General features: G+C 41.7%; 1 protein-coding gene across 2 annotated transcripts in view; it reads right to left on the reverse strand.

Moving 5' to 3' along the window:
* XDH (xanthine dehydrogenase) overlaps positions 1 to 26126 on the reverse strand; it is a 49509-nt gene that overhangs the window by 7060 nt on the left and 16323 nt on the right. For both annotated transcript variants that reach the window (XM_039716842.1, XM_039716843.1), the window contains exons 9-30: positions 25710 to 25796; positions 22888 to 23029; positions 22215 to 22307; positions 21102 to 21253; positions 20176 to 20269; positions 19266 to 19375; positions 16310 to 16494; positions 15350 to 15518; positions 14861 to 14950; positions 14084 to 14253; positions 11627 to 11750; positions 11115 to 11234; positions 9466 to 9562; positions 8214 to 8338; positions 7406 to 7539; positions 5898 to 5985; positions 5189 to 5275; positions 3616 to 3807; positions 2984 to 3129; positions 1992 to 2073; positions 1335 to 1430; positions 493 to 621 (exon numbers count right to left, since the gene is read on the reverse strand). In XM_039716842.1, the coding sequence (XP_039572776.1) occupies positions 493 to 621; positions 1335 to 1430; positions 1992 to 2073; positions 2984 to 3129; positions 3616 to 3807; positions 5189 to 5275; positions 5898 to 5985; positions 7406 to 7539; positions 8214 to 8338; positions 9466 to 9562; positions 11115 to 11234; positions 11627 to 11750; positions 14084 to 14253; positions 14861 to 14950; positions 15350 to 15518; positions 16310 to 16494; positions 19266 to 19375; positions 20176 to 20269; positions 21102 to 21253; positions 22215 to 22307; positions 22888 to 23029; positions 25710 to 25796 (2712 nt within the window). The remainder of the gene's footprint in view (positions 1 to 492; positions 622 to 1334; positions 1431 to 1991; positions 2074 to 2983; positions 3130 to 3615; positions 3808 to 5188; positions 5276 to 5897; positions 5986 to 7405; positions 7540 to 8213; positions 8339 to 9465; positions 9563 to 11114; positions 11235 to 11626; positions 11751 to 14083; positions 14254 to 14860; positions 14951 to 15349; positions 15519 to 16309; positions 16495 to 19265; positions 19376 to 20175; positions 20270 to 21101; positions 21254 to 22214; positions 22308 to 22887; positions 23030 to 25709; positions 25797 to 26126) is intronic.

The following is a 26126-nucleotide window of genomic DNA, read 5'->3' on the forward strand; positions in this document are numbered from 1 at the left end:
TAGCCAGCAAATATATGCATTGGTAACTCCACCATGGCAGACAGCCACGACCATGCCATTGCTACAGCAGAACATTTGCTCTGAGCTGATCAACACTTAGAGCTTGTGCAGCACAGCTCTCAAACCATTTGCTATTAACACATGCAGCAAAACACATCTGTTATAGATAAGGCTGTATTAATTACTTTGAAGCTGGCTATTCAAATGGATGCTTTGTTCTGCTCATTCTGAGCAATCCCAAACACTCTATTTTTAGAGCTACCAAAGGACTGAAGGAGAGTTTCGAATAACTTGAAAAATATAGTAATTCTCAATGTAATGCCACTGCTAGCTATACCAGCTAATGTTATGAGACATCCTTACACTGGAACTGCCTTTTGATAATTGTTTTCCTTGTTTTCCTTAGGCAACAACAGATAAATACAGGTCAGCTTTTCATGCCCTGGAGCCCTCCCTTGTAAGCCAGTGCTTTAAATAACTCAGCTTCCGTACATAGACGGCCATTCCATTGATGTCGGCGCTGACTGAGGCGGCTGTCGGGGAGGTGTTTGGGACAGTGTTTGTGCTGGTCTCACTGATGTAAATTTTGGAGGTGGGGACTCCCAGGGCCCTGCTAGCGACCTGTGAAGCAAAGATAAACAATTAGTAAGCAGCACTTCTTATCCATGAGCATTGTCAGTCATTGCTGGCACTGCCAGGACCCACACTGCAACCTCTATCCTCTCCCACCATAAACTTTATTTTTCCTGTAGACTGAGCTGTTCCAATGACTGAGAACTGGTCAAGACATTGTTATATTTTAATTTCACAGACTGAATGTGTGTGAGCACACACACTTTTGCCACAATGACAGACATTCACTTCACTATTATGAGACTAAATTCTTCTCTCAACAGTTTAAAAAAAACAGAATATCAAAAGCCTTATGATAGTTTCCTGTCATTTTCCTGCTAAAGGAATTATGCTCCCTTAAGCCTTTTTAACTACAAAAGCACTAACATATGCAGATATATATGTTTTCAATACAACTAATTTTTATATGAAATGGATAGAAAATGTACCTTTATGAGATTAACTGAAATTGCCAGAGTAGTTAAACTGTAAACATGCATTATTTACATAATGAGATTTAAGATGATGAAGAATCTAATTCTAATACTTAGTTGTGATAATACTCTGGAAATCTAGCACTGCTGCTGAATCAATGAAGATGAATCAGTCCTGATTTGTTACTCTCTGGGAGGAAGTGTCAAGGTGCCTGAGGCAATGCTGTAGGGAGAGTGTAATTGTCCTGAAAAGATATCTTATTCAGTTAAGCCCAAACTCATTATTACCTGAATCATTTTGGTGTGAAGTCCTTGACCCATCTCAGTCCCACCATGTGTAAGTAACACAGAGCCATCTGTATACACATGGACCAGAGCTCCAGCCTACAAAAGGGAACATTAATTATCATAAATTAACTAGTGGAGTACTTAGCAGGCTACATAGAGAATTCATTCAGAACTAGACTAAGGTTGTTCTTTGGTGCAACTAAAGCCACTTGCTTATACCTGAGGTGAGTTTGGCTTAGTCTCACCAACTCACTTATGTTTGTTATGTTCAAGTGACATAACAAACACTAGTCAGTATTTTCAGCTCAGAAAGCAATTCTGCCCCTGTGAAACACAGATGCACTCTTCACCTCAAATTTCCAACACCACTGACAGTCCATCAAATCAGCTCAAACACAGGAGCAGTGTTTCTACTATTGAGAAAGGCAGGAAAATCAACCTAACACAGTACTATGGAAATGTAGCTATATTGTGGTGTCTTTTGGACAGCATAAACTGGAAACTGTTGTGGTGCTCATTTTGGTTTGAAAAATGTGTTGCTCTTGTTTAACTAATTTACTACTTCAAGAAGCTCCAGTTTGGTACAAATGGAGGAAGGCCTGGGGGAGGCAGCATAAATCCAATTCTTTAGTAAAAGGGCAAATGACATTTACAAACCTGGTTCAGGAATGGGACAGTGAAACTGATGCCAAATTTGGTAGGAATGATGCTTATCCCTCTCTTTTTCCAGCGGTTCTGCCTGCAAGGAAAGAACATTATTTGTATATCCATGAGACTTTTATAATAAATCAAACTTCCCTCTGACTGTGCATCAAATGTAAATTAAACACTTGACTGTGATAAAGACTGAATCCATCACTAATTTGTATTAAAGGCTTTGTGTGTTCCAACAAAAGCAAATTGCAACTGAAGATGCTTTCTGCAAGCATTATAGAAACAGTTGTCCATACTACCAACTGTTTAGTTGTATATACAAGCCAACTAAAAAAGTCTTTGAGGCAGAGGAAAGCATAAACAGATTGCCTTGACAGTCATGTGAAGATCTTAGCTGGACTTAACAGACCCCCTTCTTCTTTGCTACAGGTCAAAAATCACATCATCCCACGAGACTTTTATAATAAATCAATACTGTGCTTCCCTCTGACTGTGCATCAAATGTAAATTAAACACTTGACTGTGATAAAGACTGAATCCATCACTAATTTGTATTAAAGGCTTTGTGTGTTCCAACAAAAGCAAATTGCAACTGAAGATGCTTTCTGCAAGCATTATAGAAACAGTTGTCCATACTACCAACTGTTTAGTTGTATATACAAGCCAACTAAAAAAGTCTTTGAGGCAGAGGAAAGCATAAACAGATTGCCTTGACAGTCATGTGAAGATCTTAGCTGGACTTAACAGACCCCCTTCTTCTTTGCTACAGGTCAAAAATCACATCATGCTAGGTCTGATTCTGGCCCCATTTGTGCTACCAGCTCACTGACAGACTTTTCCTCTGGCAGTGACCATAAAGGGATTTCAAAAGGAGAAACATTTAGACAGTCTGCAAATATAATGTGTGACTTCACATCACTTGAGTTGCTAAGAGAACTTCAGAAGTTAGTAGGCAACAGTTGCTCCCAGTGACAGGACAGCTCCAGGGCACCTACTTGTTAAATTCCTCAATCAGTTTCTTCCTGGCATGATAGCCAGAGCTGGACAAACATTCATCCCAGCATCTTCGTAGAGTAAATCCCTCCAGCTTTTGGTTAAAATGAGTTGTGTCTCCTTCGTGGTAGAGATTGAGCTTCCTCACCTTCCCAAAGAGACACAGAAAGGACAGGCCAAGTTTAATGCTTCAGACAAGGAGGGATGAGATCTAAAGTGTGTTGCCTGGTTTTACTCCTTTGTTCTTTCTACAAAGAGCCAAGGAGCAAAGTAATTAACAAACATATATCTGTCTATGGGACAACATCAGCTAAGACATTAAGGATGGAAATTTTCAGAGATTGGGACTTAAAGCACATTGTCAGTAAGATTCAGGTACTTGGGGCCTTTGGACTTTTTTCTTTTTAATATCCATCCTTAAAGGAGATGTTACAAAATTGAGGCTACCAAGGAATTTAATTAAACAGAAGATAACCCATACTAGAATGTATCTGTCACACAAGTTTGAGATCCTGCTGGGAGCTCAACAAAAATGAAGCAAAAGTCCTTTTGCTTAAAAATCTTGTGTGGCTGCTGCAGTTCTCAGAGCTTGTTCAAAGGCAGAACCCCCTGGAAGGTGTCAGTGGGTCTGTACCTCCTCAGGTGGCAGGCCACACTTCCGAGCCAGGTCACTCATCCAGCACTCAGCAATCATCATTCCCTGGGGCCCTCCAAAGCCACGGAAGGCTGTATTGGAAGGCAAGTTGGTCTTGCAAACAATGCCCACGCTGCTGACATTGGGGATGTTGTAGGAGTTATCCAAGTGTAACAGGGCTCTGTCCATTACCTGGTGAAGAAAAGGAATGGAGGTGGACACATTTTATATTAATTGGATGTCAGACTTCTCACCAGTGCTAAAACCAGACCAGAAGCTAATTTACAACAATCAGCATTTTCTCTAGCACCCTGCAGTGCTGTAATCAACAGAGCTGGATGAGCACTGAAGTGCAGCCAGAACTGCCTCCCAGGTGCAATGGAATGTCAGGTAGTGTTCTCCTGAACAACAGGACAATAAGCACACTCCTCTGTTGACTCCTATGGCTCTGGGACAGATTGAGCTTCAAAGTCCTTTTTTGGCCCTGAGCTCATGCTGACTCAAACTGTCAGTAAGTGCCATTATCTGTCAGGAAGAAGCAGAGTTTTCTTTTCACTATATTGAGTAATCTGTTACTGGAAAAGTGACTCAGCGCTGGGCTATGTCAGGAGGGACAAACATATGAAATAAACATTTTCAGTAACTACTGAACTGCAAGATTTGAGATATTTGTCCACTTATTCTCCACACTGGGAAAGGTCCAGAACTTCCTTCTGGCTTGTGTTTTCAGACTTCCCTTCCAGCAGCAGCACAGAGAGGACATTACACACAACCAGACCTTATGTCTACATGGAGCATGTGCCTGATTCAGACACAGTCAAAAAGACAATTACACAGATGTGCTCTCAACCAGTCCCTCAGCTTATGCAAAGACACTTGCTTGTCATTCTGCTTTGCCCAGCACCAGCCACATTGCCAGCATTGCCAGCTAGAGAGCTCCTGCACTTCTTTCCTATTGAAAAGGATCAACTTTTGCAGAGAATTATCCAAGACTTGGTGGACTGGAGAAAGTGAGCTAGAATAAACCTGTGTGACACTAGGCTATTGAGTTGATCACTCACATGACAGGAAAGGAGAGGTTTTTACTCATCAGTGCAAAACTTCTTGGAAACAAACTCAGAACTTGGACCCATTTTTTGTCCTTACTGCTTGGGAACACAGTGTTTGCTTTAGCCAGTCCTTTACAAGCTTGCCCTGATCAACCTATTGACTGGGATGCTTCTTTCTCCAAGGAATTATCTTTGCCCAGAGCTGGGGATCTATCAGCCATCTTGCATTGTGCAACAACATTTCCATCACAGCCCTCTGTAATGCAAAGCAAACATTCTTGACCCCTTTGCTCAATCCGAGTTATTACAGCATCCATAAGAATTATGTGGCACATGCCAAGACAGGTCAGTTGGCTCACAGAGCATTTGTAGAAGCTCCAAAAGCCCTTCAAAATCTGTTTTCAGTCATGTCAAAGAGCTGCATGTGCTAGCAGTGCTGTAGGCAACAGCTGTCTGAAGGCAGAGCAGAAGGTTGCACAGAAACACACCTTCTGCTTAATTAGCCATCAGAAAATTTTACTTACACCATGAGAGAGGTCTATAGAGTTGCCCCCATTGCTGTAGTATGACACCTCCAAACTCTTGACTTTCCCATTCTTCATGAAGCCAACCTGTCAAGAGAGTCACTCCTCAGTAATCAGTTTTCAACAAAATGCTCCGGTTTGTGCTTGCCTCCAAAACCTGAATGGCTTTCACACAGGCAGAGGGCTGACTGTCCCCAGGGCAGGCACAGCCAGCAGCTGAGGGAGTTCCCCAGCAAAGGGTTCATGCATGTGTCAATCTTGCTGAAGAGAGCTCTTCTAAATTAAGTGCTGGCCACTTACCACTGCCACAATTTCCTCAACAGGCTTTTGCTTTCAAAAGCAGCAGCAGTTGGAGGGGGATTGAAGCAGAAAGGAAGTTAACCAAGCACATTGCTGTGTAAAGGATGCTTTACAGGAATGGGAAAACCTCTAAAAGAAACGTGACTGTCAGCAGGGTCAAAGTCTTGGTTGCAAGGAAGGCAGAGTTATTTACGCTGAGGTCACAAGAAGGGAACCATCCAAGCCAAAATAACTTCTGCAGCACTTTAACAGGAAAAATGCTACAGCCCATCTGACCCGGCCCGTTTGCAGCAGGGGAGATCAGCAGTGAAACAAACACAGCAGCGTTTTTTCACAATATCTTACTGCTCTCTGATGTCTCAGGGGACAGCACTAAGACCACCTGGCCTCCCCCCATGTGTGTGCATACCTTGTACCTCCCCAGGAAGGGGTGCCTCCCACCACTGATCAGCATGTCCTCGTCTCGATCCAGCATGCACCGCACTGCACGGCCAGTTCTGGGAAAGAACACGGGTTTTTAGGCAAAGCAGAACTTGTTCCTGCAGAACAAGGCTCTTCTCTTTGTCTTTCCAGCGTGGCAATGGACAGTTAAGGGTAAACTGCTTGGTTCATATATTTTACTCTTTAAAAAATGGCAAGAATGAGTAAAAAAAAAATAAACATCTCCAAAGTTGGGACCTGTTTGTGAAAACTCTTGCAAAGACTCTTGTATTAAAAAAAGGATAATTTCTTTTAGAGATAGATGCTAATAACTGAGCAATCACTGTTTTCCAGACTATTTCTCAAGGCACTCTTTTGGCTTTGAAAAAGACAATGCCACAGGAATTATATAATAATGCAAAGCACTAACTAGCCTTCAATTTGACCTTGTTTCTTATTTGCTTATTTATTATCAAGGAGGAAAACAAGGGGGAGAGTAGGAGTGGTTCTTAATTTTCTAACAACTTTGCCTTTCAAGTGCCTGTGTTCAGGTTGTACCAGTATCTAGCAAATGTCATATATGTTGTTTTGTAGCCTCCAGGATGTCAAACAGTGGTTTGGCTGGCAGAGATAAAGAGAAGAAAAGGATGAAAATGTATTACTGATTAATTAGAGAAAGCAGATTGTTTGCTCAGAACAGAAAAAAATAAAGTCAATTTAAAACCAGAGTTTCATTTTGCCTGTCCTCATCCAAAGGTATTGTATCAAACTGCTGCTGTGCTGCAAGATCCCTCCAGCTCTGCCAGCACTGGGAAAGGCAGGGTACAGGCAGGGCAGAAATGTCACCTCAGAGGCCATGTCCACCCAAAACCTGCACAGTTAAACATGAGCCCAACACTCTGGAAACCAGGAGCACATTTCCAGTCTACTCTTTACAAATGGTTGCAACCTAGGTTAATTCCCTGACCTTTTAAGGGTTTGAAAAGTGTGGGTTCCAAGGCCTGCCATCATTCCTAGGGGAAAATCCCAAGAGGGAGTTTGCAGAAGAGCAGATGTATAATGATGCAAGACTGGTGTAGTAGAGTCTTGAACAAAGAACAGAGTCTCATACCTCTATTAAACAAAAAAAATCCCATGGCTGGTGCTGGATTTTGAAATGGTTTGGGGTGAAGTGAGGGGGAAAGGCAAATAATTTGAGATCCAAGAGTTTTCAGAGAACACCAAAGGAGTAAAGAATAAGGAGGTTTTTTTTCCCCCTTTCCTATTAAAAGCTGACATTCCGACATAACCTTAGCCCCTCTGGACAGGTTCAATCCCTCCTACCAGGTAGGAACCCATTAGACACCTCCTCTGGGAAATCCCAAGCTTGCTATAAGTGGTACAGTAAGAAGACATGCAGAGTATTGAAAGGGGTCCAGCAGAAATGGTCCTCCAGAAAGAGGCAGCCTGGGACAGTCTGAAGGAAAAAAATCCCTCTTCACCCACACCCAAACTTACTTGAAGGCTGCAACAGCCACTACAGATGTCAAAATAGTGCTCCTAGTCTCTTTTCCTCCAAATCCTCCTCCCATTCTTTTCACTCGAACCACAACCCGATTTGAAGGCACTCCCAGTGCATTAGCAGCAAACTCCTAAAGAAAAACGAAACAGCAGGACATGTAGGGAGCTCAGCTGGTGTTTAGAACTGAATGCCAACACATTGCCCTCCTGAAACCACTTAAACAGTGCAAATATTGGATTTGATGGAATTGGAGCCAATAAGCCCAGCATTTGATCTCTGAGGGGGAAAGGCACAGTGCTGCAGCACACAGGGTCAGATTCAGGAAAAGACTGACACAAGATGAGGTAACCAAGACACAGCTCTCATTTAACACAGGCTTTGACATCCATACCACCCTCACTGCATTGAGAGACCTTTGAACAGTCTTGGTGGGCCAGTAAACAGGCCAAGGGCACCCCATGGTGCCAGCAGCCAATCTCATGGAATGGGAGAGCTGGTGCACAGCCAGTGGTTTCACCACCTCTCTTTCTGAAGTGCCATTCAAACATCGTGTCTCCTGAGCAGCTGGGACCCTCCCCAGAAAGGACTAAGCATGTAATCCCTCCTAACAAAGATGTATTGCCAACAGAAGTTTCTGTCGCCTGGAAGGAGATCCAGGACTCCAGCAGGATGAGTAAGGGCTTCAGATCCCATACCCAACTCTAAGCCTATGTGGTTTTTAATTGAAGAATAAAAGAACAACCATTCATCTAATCTGAAACTGAGAAACAAGTGCCTTTTAGGCACCAGGTTAATGAGAAGTACCTGTGTCTTCATTGGGTTTTGGGTTGACACAAAGAGTTCCATCTCACCATCTTCTCCCTTTGGCACAGCCAAAGTACAGTGAGTTTCCAGGTAGAAATGCTCCTGACCACCAAGGTACATCTCTCCTAGAAAATTGAAATAAATGCCCCACAGAAAGGGCATCCCTGGTGTAATAAGGTGTCATCCATCACATGCTTTCTTCAATCTACTGCCTCCTGTACATGTGTTAAGTGACAACCCTTTGCTTTGCCCAGGATATCACTAGCTCTAAAATTGACACTTCTGGTTCAATGTTTAAAAAACAACAACAAAAAACACAAAACAAAACAAAACCCAAAAAACAAAACAAACAAAAAAACAAAACAAAAAAAAACTAAACAAAAAACAAACACACAAATAAAAAAAACCCAAAAAAATCAAGCAAAAAAACCCAAAAAAACCAAAACAACAAAACACAATAAAAATTCCATACATGCTTCCTTTCCACTTTCTATAAATCTTAGTTATAAAACACAAGTGGCTGGCATTTCAAAAGTAAGCCTGCACACCATTGAACCAGCATCTCTGAAGATGCAGAATTTGGTGCCTTTCAAGACTGCCTCAATAACACCACTGAGATAAGAATAAAAATAAATCAAGTATAGTCTAGCTGAGTAGATAAAATACAAGGTTACAGACTTTGAAACTGAAGAACAAAAATAGGGACCCAAAATGCCTCAAGATGATCTAACTGGGAATCAATTTTCTATCACTGCATGTGGCTCTTTCCCAGGGTATCTTACCTGGCAGTGCTGAGGGTACAATTTCCAGTCATGCTACACACAATTAAATGTCAGAAACAGCCTCCTTTCTCAGAAACAGCCTTGGCCCTGATCTGTTCATTGTGGCCCATTTGTCTAAGATACAGCCATACATCAGATTAAAGGAAATTGGCTGTCTATAAGATTTAGACCAGATTATGTCAGGACAGGGAAAAATTTCAGAAAAGAAAAAAAAACCCAATTAGTAGAATATTTGCTCAAGAAAATGTCTGCTTTGATTGAAAAAAAATAGTTTTTTCTGGGGGCACAGCTGGCAGCATCCAGGTCTGTTTGAAACAATAACATTTGTATATCAGTCTGAAACTTTATATGAAATTAATTTAGTTCTTCAAATCCTACTCCCAGTATCATATAAAAAAAAAGGAGGCTGATGGCTTGACTTTTGTCACAAACTATACTATTTTAAAAGAGTTATTAATGCTTATTCTCACCCTCCAAAATGTGATCAGATTCTTCAAATCCTTTCTTCACATCTCCCTTATTAATCCTCTTTATATCCTTAAAGAAAGATTTTTTCTCAATCGCTTCCTAGGAAACAAAGACACAATGACATTTTTGTCTAAGTGGAATGAAATCAAACCTTCCTCTAACTGAAGAAGAAACATCCAAGATAAAAAGCACAAGAACTTATCAGACACTTTCTGTGGTAGTAGCCAAGAGACTTGACTAAAAGCAATAGAAAATAACTTTTGGCAGCAAAGCAATTTCACAGCCAATACCACCATAATTGGATAATCTTAAGGTACTCCTTGTGACTTGTTTTACATTGAGGACCCAGAACCTCCAGGCCTGTAACCACAAGAGCTATAATTTAATAACTTACAACTTATATTAACTCTTATCTGTAGCCCATAGGGTGGGAGAAAGGATTAAAAAAAAGAAAAAAAAAGAAAAGAGAAATAAAAGAGAAAGAGAAAATGAAACCTCTCAGATCAGAAGTGCAGAAGTAGCTCACTTCTGAGGTGATATACAGGGAAGTATATAAGGGGAGTTTAACAAAGGCATTTTCCTTTTGCTAAAACTGAAGCTTTCCATAATGAAAACAACCAAATATCAAGCAACAAAACAAAAAAATAACCACCAGCATGTTTTTGGCTCCACTCTCATGTTCCCTGGGTGAATGAACAACTAGAAGCCTCAGAAAAGGCAAAGGTCTCACCCATTGTTTTTTAATCCACAAATCACCCAAACAACCCCAAATCTCTGTCCTCACATGATAGTAACAATGTCTGCACGAGATAGTGCACAGACTTTTTCTATTTACATGAATACAGTTTCATGTAAAATTCATTACAAAATACATGGTATGAAATATTGACTATTAAAAACATTTCCTTAGAATCCTGTTTCTAATTTCTGCACTAAAAATGGCTTCATACATTTTTCTTTCTCATTTCTAGAAATGAATGCTGTGTAGATATCATTTGCTTTTACTGTCTCATAAGGAGATCTTATCAACAAATTTTCTTGTGAAAAAAGCATGAAATGATCATGCATTGTTGATATTTATTTCTTCAGCTTTGAGAAAAGGCACTTAAAGACTGTGGCCATACAGTTCACAGCAGGGAGTGAACTGAAAATTAATTGAATCAGCTTAGAAACTAGATAAGTGGTCTGCAGAAATCTCAGAGAAGCAGTGCAGTGACAGAGCTAGAAAAGACATTTTCACACCTTATTACTTCTAGTTATAAATGAGAGAATGAAGAGGGAATGGATATCAATGAAGCCAGCAGGGTCAGACCAGACAATATTAAAAGCAAGCTTCTGTGGATAAGAATGTAAACCACAGTAACCTTTTTTATTTAAACAATTTTCTGTTGAGTAAAATATTATCTCCCTGATCTTGGTTTATTTGTGTCAGCTTTAAATAGCACAGCAGAAGTTAATGTACTCTAAATCAACAGGGCACCAAAGATGTACCTTCTCTATACTTAAAATCACAAATTATTTCTTCTATCAGTGTCCTGTTGCACCCACAAACACAAACAAAATGTGGGGCTAAGTAACCACATGTGTGAGAACAGAACTAGACAGCAGGGGGTCCCAAGCCAACTGCAGATGCAGAACTGAGCCATCTCACCTGAATTGTGACAATAGGTTGTAGCTCTTCATACTTAATCTTCACAGCTTTAGCTGCTCTCCTGGAATGTTCCTGTGTGTCTGCAAGGACTGCACCGATGATGTGACCCACACAGGTGACCTACAGGTGACATTGGGACCCACCATCACTTGGGGTCTGTGTTTGCAGTGAGGAGAGACTCATGATAATTCTCTTTACTACTCCTTTTATGCAGTTTATTCAGGCCAGTCTATTAAAAATCAGCCCAGGGAAAACAATCACAAGCAAATTTGAACAGCAATTCAGTGAGCCTGTCCCAGGGAGCTGCAGCTTAGAGAAGAATTGTGGAGATAACAGAGGAGAGGGCCACAGGGCAAAGGCACTTGGGCCTTATTGAATTTGGCACTAAGATTTCTATTGACCCCAGTGCAGTTGGAATTATCTCTGTATGAGGTAGAGGACGTGACTGGACAGTATGAGAAATGTTATATCCTGAGCAGCATGATTGAAAAAGGCTACTTTTAGCTACATACCACATCCTTAGCAAAGACAGTCTCATCATTAGCGATGCCAGTGACATTACTGCCAGGAACATCCTTGGCAGAGACAAAACACACAAACCCAGGAACACTCTGAGCTTCAGATGCATCTATAGAACTAAGGAAAGAAGGAGAGATACTGTAATTTCTCATTTTTTTAATTTGTGTAAGAGATTATGAGATTCCAATACAAATTCAGGCCTGATTTCCTCGAGTTTGGCTATGTCACGTGAATATCATGTGAGACTGTGACAGCACAACATATGAGACTAAAATAATTTGGGATCTATATGAAAATGCTAATCCTGACTGTGAGACTGATCAGCACCCTGCTTCTTTGGACTATGTCATACATCTTTTCCCCAAGACATATCTGAACTTGTGTTAGTGATGCTGTGCCTCCACTGTCTTCTTAGCTGCCATGATTCTTGCCATGAAGGCAAGAATATGGATAAATGTGAAATTTTAGTGCAGACATGTATCATCTGCCATGGGTGAGTCAGGGAGAAATTGTTGAGGATCAATCATAAGGAACTTTAGGGTTTTTAAGAGGATGCAAAAGGAGTGGTGGTCAAAAAGACAAAACTTTCATGAAAGGCTTTCTTTCGTAATCACCAAAAGAAATATCTAACAAAATGCCTAATCATATAGAGGTTTAAAACTCAGTGACAAAATAACTAAAAAAGGGCAATATAATTTAATTTTTACATGGAGAACTTCGAAAAAATATATTACAAAAGACTTTCAGGATCCTTTTGCAATATTCTGTACATTGGCTTTACAGAGAAACAGTTGTGAATAGAAGTGCTGTGGCTTTGATTTTGCTGACTGGATGATTTATTGCCTTCTGTAAATTGCTGCAATTTTTTCAGCAACTTGTTTAGATTCCTAAAACTTTGATATAAACTGTGCCTGAAAGCAGCTGTTAATACATCCCAGTGAGCCAGAGAGTTTTAAAGAAGACATTAAATGTATGAATGAACTTTCCCACATGAACCCCTAGACAGCAGGAACTCAAAATGCTATTTTTCTTTGGAAAGCTCTCTTTCCTGTGTTTCTGCAGCAGTAGCTCAGAAACAACCCCCTAACATTTCCCTTCGTTACAAATGCAGAGGCAGCTGGTGTCTGATTTACACTTGGTGCTCAAAATCTGACTAGGATGAAGTGGAAGTTTTCAGAGTCAATATTTTGATTCTGCCAAAATCATTGGTTGATACTTTTGTCCCCTGATTAAATATTCCTCTACAGAATGCTACAGGCTCCCAGCCTGAAATATGTGTACAAAACATGAATGCAAGAGAATGTGTACAGCAACTTCTGGAGAACACTGCATGTTGTGGTCACAAGCATGGATGGGATGCCTTCTCTATCTCCCCATCTGCCCTGGTGGTAGTAACACCATTTAAGTGTCTGCATTGCACATTGCAACACCTAAAAATTAACTGTGATGAACAGAGCAGTTTCTTTCATAACCTGGGAGTCAATTACTACATCTGTGCATCCCTGACCACCATGCTGCCCATGCCACAATGGGAAAGCTCTGCACAGGAAGCCTAACTAGGCAGGAAGTATTGCCTAAGGAATGCACAGCACATTGCAGGGCTGTTGAGGGTGACAGTGTAACACAGAGTGTCCCACATCAAAGCAGCTGAGGGCAGAAGAGAGCCTGCAGAACCGCCACCATATAAACAAAATCAGGGTTTGTGGGGGCAGCCAGTCCTGCAATATGACAGCATTAAAATTCATATGAGAATGTAGATGGCATTACCTGCCAGGATTGGCCTTTAGGAGTTGGTTATTCACTATTGTTATAAATTAGGTACCAGTCATGCCCTGGGTGGACAAGATGTTTTCTGAGACAGCTGCACTTCCAAATACTGACCTGTCCACCTTGCTATAGCCAAGCACAAACAGGGCTATACCTCACCACTGATGCAAATTCAAAAATTACTTTTGTGCACAGGGCTTGATCAGAGCCAGGGCAGGCAAAACCCAGTGCCCACAGCTGACTCACCAGCAGAAGAGCTGGTAGAATTGCATCTTACAACCTAATTTTTCAGGCAGATGGAACGAGAATCATCAAGCTGCACGCTCCAGTTAGTGATTCAAATGACATCCCAACCTCTGTGGTGCTTTCCTACCCTGCTCCTTTTTAATCCTGCATGCCTGAGTATAAGAGATGGGAAATGCAAAAAGTTTGGCCTAGGCTGAGGGCTTTTGTGCTTCAGCAAAGCCCAAAGTTTGGTGTTGGTTTCCTCACATTCCCACTGAGGCAGACTTGCAAGGCAGCTGTCACACACACACAGCTCGCCTCCATGTAACAATGTGCAAAGAACTGGAGCTCCCACCTCAGCAAAACCTCTCCCTCACCCACACCCTGACAGATTGATGTTTTCCAAGCCACCAGGCACCGGATGCTTCCAACATTTGGGACAGAGAAGCAACACTTACAGGATCTTGGCGTGGGCCTTAGTGCTGGTCACCAGCGTCAGGTACAGCTCGTTCTCGTAGTGCGGGATGTCATCGCAGTACACAGCTTCTCCACTGGCTTGTTTGGCTGCTGAAACGTGCACCAGAGGCCTGCCCACCATATCTTCCACAGCCTGCCCCTTGGGCACTTCCTGGAGTAAAACACATGGCTAGCTGCTGCTGGCTTGGGTGGAAGTGGATGGAAGCATTGATGGGAGAGCAAAGAGCACTGTGAGACATTCTAGAGAATGGGGAATGGGATGGGAACTCAGTCCTGTGTGAAAGAAGGTAAACAAGATACCACAAGATGTGGCTACACAGAGGGGAGCTGTAGGGAATGAAGTGAAAATAGTTTGGGGTTTGATTTCACATCTTGCATAAGAAAGTTCAAGTTCTGAAACTGGACTCTACCCTCAAAGCTGAAGAGAATAGGTCACTAACAGATAAATAAGAAAGAAGATACATCCCAAGTGTGAAGCCTGAGAGATCCAAGAAAGGCAGGCTATAACTGGGGAAAGCTGAAAGGGAATTTCAGTTTGGATATAGAGCTGGGTACAGGAGAAAAAACCATTTTTATTGTATCCTAAAGTAAGGAAAGGATTGAGACCCAAATACAAGCTTCATGCATGGCATTATCAAAGTTTATGCGATGACCATACTTAGGGAGACAAGAAGATAAGAAGCAGAGTTTGAGCTACAGAAAAGCCTGCATTTATGTCATGCTGACACTGCTACTTACTTGGGAAAGCTGCTACTTACTTGGAAAAGCTGGGCATTTGCAATGGGATCTTTGTGAAACAGCTCTGTAGCACTGATGTAGTTTGAGGGGACAGGCTCACACACAGTTTTCTGCCAGAGACATATTAAAGAAAATCACCTTCCCTTCCAACTCCTTTCTCACATTCCCTAGTAGCTCAGGATATTTTCCATTCTCCATCTCCCACTTAAGGTAATCCATAATCTTCTGAGTTAAAGGTGAATGAGACTGGCTCTGTGCCAAGAACAACCACAGAGCCACTTGTAATGCTGCAAATAGGAGAAGTCCAGGAATCATCCTGTGAACCACAAGGGGAGGGTGCCATGAGGAAGCAAGTGGGAAGATACACAAGCAAGTGGGGAGCTCTGGAGCTATTGCAGCATGGATTTTGTTATCAGGTGGAACTCTGCTCAAATCTGAACTCTCCCTGTGCCTTCCCCAAGGAACAAAGGTTCTGCTTCCCCAAATCTGCCTTCCCAAGGAGCACTCACAGTGCCACTCTTGCTCAGTTTCTGAAGGACTGTCAGGTAGAACTTGAAGAAGAAGCTGAGGGTGAGCGTGCGTCGGAAATCCACCATGCCCCCAGGAGCAGAAGGAGACAGATCCATCTCACTCGACAGCAGGCGACAGGCATCCTGCAGCAGCTTCTCATTCCAGTCCCTGCAAGGCAACAGAGGGGATGCAGAGACCTTGTTCAGATCTAAATTCACCAGGGCAGACTAACTCTTGTGACACAGAATATGCTGAACTGGAAGGAGCCCATCAGGATCATCAAGTCCAGCTCCTGGCCTTGCACAGAACAGCCCAAGGATCACAGCGTGTGCCTGAGACTGTTGTCCAAATGCTTCTTCAGCTCTGTCAGGCTTGTGACCACCAAATGCTTCTTCAACTCTGTCACAGGCTTGTGGCCACTGCCCTGGGGAGCCTGTTCCAGTGCCCAACCACCCTCTGGGTGAAGAAACTTTTCCCCTGATATCCAAACTAAACACCCCCCTGACACAGCTTCATGCTGTTCTCATGAGCTGTCAAGCAACAGCATCAGTTCTATCTGTTCACAGCACATGTGTGTGCTGTGCTGTCATCTTGGGCTCATGTTACCTCCCCTAGAGATATGGCAAAGCTATTGCATGATAAAACCCCTGACTTTTCTGTCCAGTTTGAAACAAACACAGTTTTGTAGGTCTAGCTGCTGTCCACTTCAACTGATGAGTGAATTTGGAAAGAAAATGTCTCTCTGAATGAGAGAATGGCATGGATCTTTGAGGGTAAGGCATACTGGAGGAAGCAAGGCATTACACAAAACACACAGCTGCAGAAGCATAACTATACTTCTTTCCCTTTCTCTTTTGATGTACTTTTAGAGAGGATTTAGGAAGTTTTAGATATTTAAACTGCTCTGTAAAAATCCACACTGTTCCATTAGACAATCTTTATCACAGATAAATTCCTACCTGCCAGTGAGTTCCTTGCAAGTTTTTAGTGCCAGGACAGTGGTAGGAGCCATTCCTCCATAGCTTAGTTTTATCTCCTCCACTCGGCTTGTGCCATCTTGGAACCGCACTCTCAACCCACAGGTGACAATAGCAATGTCATCCTCACGACGGGAAGCCTGCTTGAAAGCTGAGAAGTATTCACCCTGAAAAACAGGAAAACATTTCTTCATCCTCTGCCTTGGCATGCTTTGGAGTGTAAATGTGGACAAGCTGTTTACCTATCTCTATGTGAATGAGTTATTCCAGAGAACAGTGTCTGGTTGATTCATTGTGCAGGGCCAAGCAGGACATGTTTGTTCAGGCAGCACTGTTTATTTTCACATAAATCAGTGATTAATTCTAATGTATGAGTTCAGTGGTTGTTACCAAGCCTAGGACTGTAGGGGGAAACAAGATTTGACAGAGATCTGCTCGTGCCTATCACATTTTTCCATATTTCAAGAGGAAGAACCAAGACAGATTGTTTGTGCATAAACAAAATTACAGTTTCTCAACAAGTTTTCCTTCCTCCCAGACTGTTAAGTTGGAAGTCTAATCAGTAAAACCCATATCCTAAACCCCTTCCCTTCAGCAAGAGCTGAAATCAGTAATCACAAATGTCTCTCAGTTCTAGAGTAGACCAGAATAATTCAGTATTAATAATTCAGTCTATTCAGTAGACCAGAATAATTAATAAAAGAAAATTTCATCTGTTACAGGAAATAGAATTCTCAGTTACTGTCCTGGTCTCCAAAGAGCGAGAAAATTCCTGTAAATGCACCAGCAACTGCAGTGCACAAAACTCAGCAGCTCCCTTGTCAAGAGTGGCTGTAAATATGAGATTCACACCCTACCAGGATGCACCATGCAATGGTGACACCCTGGAGCCACAGCATGGAGTGTCCTCTCACCTGTACTGCAGGTGAGGACAAATTGCTGCTCAGGCACCCTGCAGACTAAGAGAGGAATCAGAGCTGATGTTTGCACTGCCCTTCTGGAGAGTTTTCTGACAAGTTTCTTCTCTCCAAGTGACTCCACACAGCACAGCAGTCTGCTTCATTAATTACCTCTAATCTGAAGTGGACAGCAATTCTTTCATTATTGAATAGAACAATTTCTCTCCTCTTGACAATGACAACAGTTTCACAAGAGGCCCCTTTTGTACATCAAGGGCTTGTTACTGGAGATATAACTGAAGGGTGTGCTTCATTTCCTGAATTCAAATAATTACTCAGCAGCCAGCAGATAATAGCAGAGGAGCATCAATAGCATCCTTCCAGTGAGGACATTCTGCCACTCTGCTTGTTAAAACAATTAGCTTTCAAAGAGGAGAAAAAGCAGCCTCCTCTCTTACTGTAATCAAGAGATTTCCAATAACATGACTGCAACAAGACGGAAATATTGCCTTCACTCCTCACAGGACACCTTAATTTTCTTCATTCAGAGTCCTGTGGGAGGAAAGGCACTCATGACCTTTCCTCACCTGCAGTGTAGGTAAGTGACCCATCTCATCACATGTCTGCCTGGGTCTCCTGGCAAACAACAGAGCATGTTAATTATTTCTGCTCTTTGGCCAGTCTTACCCTTGGTGTGGTAAGTTACATGAATGCAAGGCATAACATCAGTTTCAAACAAAATTAAATTAAAAAATTCTATCTATCTGTGTGCTGAAGCAGTCCTGCTTTCATTCATGAGGATCACATTGCAGAAAACTTTGCCTGCTGCATGCCAGCACCTTCAGACATGCCCCGAAGAACTTCGGCCTCATTTGTGAGCAAAGATCAGCTAAGAAACCATGAAGTTCAGAGTTCAGAAGTTGGTTTAGTTTTTCAGATCAATAAGCTGCATAGGTCTGAAGTCACTGCCCCTGCTTGTGAACATTTGTTTGTTTTGTGAAATTGCCATGAGACTGCCATACAGATGGAGGAATACAGTGTTTTCCATTGGCAACCTCAACCATGTTTTTCATTTTGGCAAAAAGTAATGCTTTTATCACAAGACCAAAGAAGGACTGTCCAGAAATAGATGAAAAAAACACCATAAATAAAATAATTTAGTTCCTTTAGTAGTTAAATAGAAAAATTTGAGAGGATAGACAAGGGATTTATTAGTCCTCTCCCATAATACAATGGCACTTGAAGTAAATCAGTGTTTTCCATTTATAAAGAAAATGCATCACCATACTGCAAATCCTTGCATCTTATGACTAGGAGCCACAAGCCCTAAGAAGATAAACACCTTCACAAGCATAAAATCACATTCTGATGTTCTCAGGCCTAAAGGAAAAAGCAGAGTTTTACTTCTTAGACACTGAATCAGTTGTGGTTTATACTGCTACTGCCAAGAAGCACTCATTGCTCCCTTCAAAGCAAGTTGTGCAGCCTCATTGGCAGCCCACATAGCCAAAATGCCCTAATAGCCAGTTCTTGTGGTTTACATCTTGCAAGACAAGAATGCAGAAACTGAACTTCCCTTTTATCCATACTGACTCTTCCCCATTTCATTTCCCGTATCAGCTCACAGAAATTAACCAGGAATCTTTGGCACATTAACTTCACTCTGCATCAGAAATTGCTAAAACCTTTTCTGTTCTGCTTTTCAAGAAGAACTTCTACCGCTGGGAACATCATTTTGACACTTTTCATCATTACCAAATGCACTCAAAAAGCTTCAGATAATAAAGTGAAATTTCTCTTCCTTGCACTAGGAAAATTCTTGTGCTTACCATATTTTATCATAGAACCCTGCTTCCCTTGCTTGTGAAGAATAGTGTGCTGCTGAATTTTCTCCAGATAATTCACTTGCTTCCTGGTCCACTTGGGACCATATAAGCATTTGGGAATTGGTCAAGAAAAAGGTGTCTAACTTTGAAAACAACATTTAAGTAACAGCATTTTAGCTTTACAGACAGTGAAGTTTTTTCTTACAAACTTACCTTTTTGCTGTAGGGTATTTCAACAGAGAGGAGTATTTCTTCAGGCTTAACTATTGTCTTTCTGTAGCCAGTGAAAAATTTCTCATCCATGGTGACTGTCCTTTTGCCCTCTGCAGAGCAAAGGGACATCAATAGTGAATAAATGAAGAATGGCAATAGTATATGTGGAAAACCTTCAAACCACACAAATCACTCTTGATATGATATCTGATTTCATTTTTCCACTCTCTTTCACCAAATCAGGAAAATCTTTCTCAGATTTCTTTTGGTATTTATGGAATCTATAACTGCTTCTGACTACATATTAAATTTTCTTTGTACACGAACTGATAAAAGAGACCTCCTTCTTTATCTAATTAAAGCTTAGCCTCCAGGTGAGCCAGTTTCCAACACTTTAATTAAATCTCCCTCTTTCTCCTTCCCATAGCCTGCACACAAACTCAGTCCACTGACTGGACAGTTCACTTATTTCAAGGATACTATTTTTTAAAAAATTTCCTAAGAACAAATAAACACTGAGATGCTTGGCTTTCTTCACAGAAAAAAAAACACCTCAAGTTTCAGTCTTTATCTGACTAAACCAGAAGGATTAAAGTAAGATAGTGACAGAAAATATTTAATGCCTATTATTTTTCATTAGAACACATCTTTAACCAGCTCTTCACAAGGATGTGTCTGTAAGTATACACACAGTAGCAGAGATTCCATCTGGCACAGAAGTTCAAAATTCTTTAGGAAGCCAACCTTAGGTCTAGCTTTAGGACTTTTGCCTCAAAGAGTGTGAAAACACAGAAGACTCAGACTAATAATGTTAATTTCCACTTTCAAGTTCTGGCCTGACCTATCAACCCATGGCAGAGGGCTGCTGACTATTCCACTCCCCTCAGTGCCACAGGGAAATGTAACTTACCTTTTGATATCAAAGTCAGTTTGCTGCCACTTGCCATTAACACAGGATTTAAGTCAGAAATTGGGCTTGCTGTCATTATGTTTCCACCAATAGCCTAGAGTGAAAATAATGCATCAGATAATTATTAACAATCTAAGCAATTTTTGGGCTTTAATTAATTGGGAAAACCCAAGCCCCACGAAATCAGATGCTGTCTCAGACAATATTAACATTAGCCTGAAAAAGATTGAGAATAGTGTTTTGCTAATGCATCAAGACTACCTTATGCTCAAACATCATATGCACAACCATGCCAAAATTCAATCACTGTACCTGCTATTAAGGGAGAAGCCATGAAACTAAAAAGGGTATTTTCAGTAACAACCAGGACCCAAGGGTTTTGGCTGCAAAACAAATGCATGGCACAGTGTCTCGTGTGCCATGAAACAAAAGTTCTTGTTTGGTAGGTTGGTTTAGCTGCCTGCTTGATATTTTTTTCTTACAGCACATGGAGTTTGAACACACCTTCCCCTTTAAAACTAGAGGAAAATTTGCCAGTTCTGATACATTAACTCTGTGACTGCCCTAGTTGTCATGGCAATATATACACACCTGCTTCTTTGAAGCTTGTCCAGCACTCTAAATACCTTTTTTTGTTCAATTAGTCAAATCTCACTCCAGTTCCCCCCACTTGGTGATAACAGCAGTGGAAGACCTGGAGAACTGCCATGTTTCCCTCACTTGCTAGATGTGTGACATCAGTGCAGCACAGACACCAGCTGAGACCCCACCACTTTCTGGGCTTGATTTTTGTGTGCTGGTTTCTTTCCCAAGGTTTGCAAACGTTCCCCTGTGGGATGCCAAGGGCACACCAGCACTGCTTGAGGCTGGGCAGCTCCTCAGACTGAGCTTTCAGCTGCAGCCCCTGGTGCTCCTGAGGCACTTACAGCAACATTCCTGATCTGAGGCCCTGCAAACCAGCGCAGCTGCTCCAGGACAGCCTGGAAGATCTCTGTTTTGTATGGAGGAAGGTCTGCCACTGCTTTCCTCATCACCTCCTCTACTGACTTCAGGGTACAGGCAGCGCCGATGGTGACCCCTGTAAACAAACAAAGGAAAAGAAAAGAAATGTTGCTTTCCAAAATTTTGAGGTACTCAGGGACAGTTACTGTGTCTGCAAAGCTTAGATGCCACTGAGTTCAATTAGACCTTCAGTTACACCAGACTATTTAGAATGCACTACATGTTAACATCACATCCTCGGAACAAAATTCTCTTTAAACCACAGCTCATGCTGGTGCTATCTCCCACATGGCAGTAACACACCATCCCTTTGCATCAGTGTATTATTAACAATATTTGCCTCCTTTAGGTATTAGTTTGTCCTTTGAGAAGTGAACTCCAACTCCTTTCCAGTTTCCACACTTCAAATATCCTACCAGACACTGGGCCACATGCACTAAATTGTCCTAGGTACTTCTATTTGACCCATTTCCATCACAAAGCTAAAGGCAATGGAATTATAGAATTGTTAATGTTGAAAAAGACCTCCAGAGATCACTGAGTCCAGCCTCTGACTGCACACCACCACATCAGCTAAACCACAGCAGCAAAAGTCAAGTCTAGTCATTTCTTGAACACTTCCAGGGGTGGTGACTCTACTACCTCCATAGGCAGCCCAGCCCAGTGCTAGACCATGCTTTCAAGTGAAGAAATTCTTCCTGATGTTAATCTGAATATCTCCTGGCACAGTTTGAGGCAGTTTCCTCTTGTCCTGTCACTTGTTATGTGGGAAAAGAGACTGATCCCCACCTTGCTACAACCTCCTTTCAGGGAGTTGTAGAAAGTGATAAGGTCACCCCTGAACCCCCTTTTCTCTGGGCTAAACATCCCCAGCTCACTTTTTTACATATCACTTACTTGATTTCCTGTGGGAAAATGGGAAAGGTGTAACATATACAGAAAACAATCTTTAATCTGGGGATTTTCCTTCACACCCTCTTTATTATTCCATGGAGTTCCCACTCACCTCACAGGTGTTCTGCCTCTCTTTTGCTCACCTGTTTCAGTGTGCTGAACAGCATTCATTTCAGGGATCCATGCTGGTGCTATTATCACTGGATACAGGAGGTTCTTTAACCTCATCTCGATACCTTAATGAAAAAATACTGTTTGGTACTTGTGTGACATGGCTACTGCTGTACATTATCCTTCAAGAAAGGAAAATTAATACAATAACCCCTTCACCATTTAGTAATTATTTCATGAACCATTTGCTCAAGACAACAGAATTACTAAATATGTCTGAACTCTCCTCCTCAGCACTTATGTTTGCAAAAGTATCTATTTGGTGTGAGAAGGCAGTAAGATTTCAAGTCTTGAGTTTTCTCACTGAAAAGTCCTTCAAAATGCAGCTTTCACAACTGAATTGATTTGATTATAGAGATATTTCATGCTGTGTCACTTCCCTCTTCTGAAAATTCCACAAAATAGCACAAAGGCTTGGAGATCTGGATTAGTATTTTTTTCTCTTGACACAGCAAAAAACGGAGAAAAACATTCACTGTGAGATTAATCTACCTGAGAAGAAAATATGTTCCTACATACAATCTGAAAATAAATAGCTTTTTAAAAGCAATGACACAAAAGAGGTTTCCATTTGCACTGTTCTCACAAAATACTTAATGGAAGGTTTTCCAACAGTTCATAATAAGCATCAGCTCTTTCTCTTACCCACTTCTGTGTTCCCCACAACAAGTTTGGCATTGGGGTACTGGGATTTGAGTGCCACCAGTTCATTGAGAGTTGTGGGCTGGATCCACATCACACGCTCGCCTTTGAAACACATCTGCTTCTGCTGTTTGTTACTCTGAGTCTGCAGAAGGGAATTCAGATAGAGCTCAGCCCCTACATCGAGCCAAGAATCCCTGCTCACATGCTGCCCATGCCTGTGCCACGCTGGGCTCCATCTCAGCCAAGTTACTGACAGGGGGCTGGGATATCCACACTGCTGTTGGTAGTTTGGCATTCCCCATCCTTCTGCTAGCAGTGATGAAAGTCTTTCTCTTGCTGACAAAAGTTCTCCCTTCCTGGTCCTGCCAGGTACATCCTGCTGCCACACCTCCACAGAAAGATCTGTGCCAGCAAGCTCCATCTGACCAAGGCTCTGGCACATGCCTGTGGCTCCAGTTGCTTCAATGGGTTTTTCATTCTCATCTTAATCCAAAAATGTCAGTCTTTAGCACAGATGAACTGCAATTAACCTGCTAGGCCAGATTATTTAACTACTTTACTCAGTGACTGAAGAAAACATGAGATCGACCCTTGGGAAGGAGAACATCCTGCAGAGGAAACAGAGGAGCCCTGTCTCAAGCTGAATCTATCTTATGCTATGGTCTAAGAGAACCCACTCATACTGTAGCTCATCACACATTTAAGCTGGGTACAGCAGCAGAATTAATGATTGAATTTCAGTTGTTAAATGTGAAGGAAGCTGTAAATGTGTCATGTGCTGGATTAGATTCCTGGCTGGAACACATTGCTTAGGGGGGAGGATCCCCAAAAAAGACAGGAATGAAACATGGAGAGAAACTAATCTCACCTAACTTTTAATGTCATTGTGAGCCAACCAACTTTCACTCCTGCTATGGTGAGGGGAGTTTTATGAAAAGACAACCATCTGAGATATGTATTCAACTACACCCTGTAGTTCTGTGGTGGCTTTGCTTTGTTAATTTGAGATTTTATGGTTAATGTATTAATGAGTGTGGTGGGTTTAGGGTTGGTTAATTATTAGTCTACCCTTTTTTTTTTGGTGAGGTAGGATTAGGAGAAAGATAAAGTAGGTTTAAAACACTAAAAGGAAAGTTTATTAATAGTAACTAAAAGCAAGAGTAATAAGAATTAGAATAAAACCTTTAGGACACTCCTCTTCCCCCCATAATCTTTTCTTTCCCAATGACAATTTAAAGAAACAAAACCTAAAATTTCAGTTTACTACTTCTAAAATAGTCTTTCTTTCGTTTACTTAGGCAGAGAAGTCTTTTTTGTTAATGTTATGGAGACTTCTCTACAAGAAAACAGTTTTCTTGTGGTTCTCTCTATGAATAGCAACTGCCTGGAGAAATCTGCAATTGTGAAATTTTTCTCATTTTCTACAAGTTTTTCTCACAGTTGTGTTATGGGCCATGTCAATTTATAGGGTACTGTTTTGAAGACGAGTTGTTTAAAGTCAGAAGTTGCCATTATTTATTCCTGAAATTGTTTTCTTCTTAAGGGCACAAGATCTTTGTTACTTTTTTCTCTTTCTCTGTTTAAACCTTTCATACGACTACAGTTACTTTAACATTTGCTTACTTTAGTATGGAGGCCTTTGCTCAATATCTACAAATTGAATACTGAATACAATTTCATGTGTTATTGGGGGAAAAGAGTCTTTTTTCATATCTTTACAAGAGGATTTCAGCCTAAAACTAAAGGTATCTCCTCATTCCTCCTATCTGGAATTGCTTCTTCATCAACTTTGGTGTCTTCATGTTGTTGGTTGGACTCTATGATCATTAAGGTCTCTTCCAGCCTGGTCATTCTGTCAATTCCTTTACATTGTCTGCATTTTTGTTCCTCCTCTCACTCGAGGGAGGATTGAAGCACTGAAGGAGTTAATATTTTGTTCAGGGCTTGTAGATGTTACCTGACCCCAGCCTGGCTTGGTAGTTTGTGGTGGGAGCTGCAGCCAGGGGGGCTGATGGCCTCTGCCCTGCCCTGCCCAGTGGTTGAGGGTGAATATTCATGGTGGGGGAATCTTGGCAGAGCCAGCCTGGCCCGGGGCAGCTCTGAGGGACGGCGGGTCCAGCTCAGCCCCGCTCAGGAGCAGCAAGATGTCAGAAATGGCAGCCAGGCCCAACATCAGCCCTGCGGCCTCTCCTCCCCTACCTGAAAAACAGCTGGGGGAAGACACTCTGGAAAAAGGGTCCAGGCCCACAGCAAAAACCACCCAACCCTTGTTACCTCTATCAACCAGAAAAGAAAGAAAAAAATCCTGAGTTTCTTCCATCTTTTTTACAAAAACACATAAACTTTCCAGTAGCTAAAAAGTTTACATCACTTCCATGAATGCCTCCCATACAAAACCACCACAAGTTCCTACTTCTCTTCCTACACTATAAAGGGAACTCGGGGAGACAAGCTCATATATATCTCTATTTGATGCAGAAGTTCACATTTGACCTAGTAAATTGACATTTGGATTTTAGCTTCTGTTCCACCCCCAGACAGGCAGTGACTGGGAAGGAAGGCAACCCAAGAAGAGAGACATATGGTGAGAACCAGAAAGAAAGCCAGACTGCTGGAGCAGGCACCTGGCCTGCATATTTCTTCTAAACCACCCTGGCTCAAACACCTTCTGTTTTATAAAACAGGGAAGGATTCATGCCCATGCATTTTCATTCTTTAGCAGCCATTTTTGCCCCGCCATTTCCTCAGCACAGAGTCACTCAAACCTTGTGCAGAACAACTAAACCAGCAAATCACTGCTATTTCTTTCTGAATGAACTCACCATTAATTCTGGTGGGAAGATTGGCTCCTGTGTGGGATCCAGTGGCTGGAACTCAGAAGAATTGAACAGGCTGGAGGATGTCATTGTCTGTGACAGAGAAAATGCAAATGGCTAATGACTGAGGAGAAAGCTCTGCACATATAACCATAACTCATTCCTCTTTCAACTCAAATCCCTGTTATTATTTCATAGAGCAAAATATGGCAAACACAGCAAAATTATGCCACCTGATTCAGAATTTAAGGTCCTCCAGTTATGTTTTTCTGACACCCCTGCATGTCTTGTCAGATCCCTCAACCCTGAGCACACTAATACGTTTTAGTCAAAAGTGACATCCTTTTCACATTGGCATATTAAATCACGTCAAATACACCTTTTTCTGAGGTATACTCTTCCAATCATAAAATAGAAATTAGT

The sequence above is a fragment of the Passer montanus genome, unplaced genomic scaffold, assembly GCF_014805655.1.
Source record: "Passer montanus isolate IOZ18808 unplaced genomic scaffold, ASM1480565v1 scaffold37, whole genome shotgun sequence".
Taxonomy (NCBI): domain Eukaryota; kingdom Metazoa; phylum Chordata; class Aves; order Passeriformes; family Passeridae; genus Passer; species Passer montanus.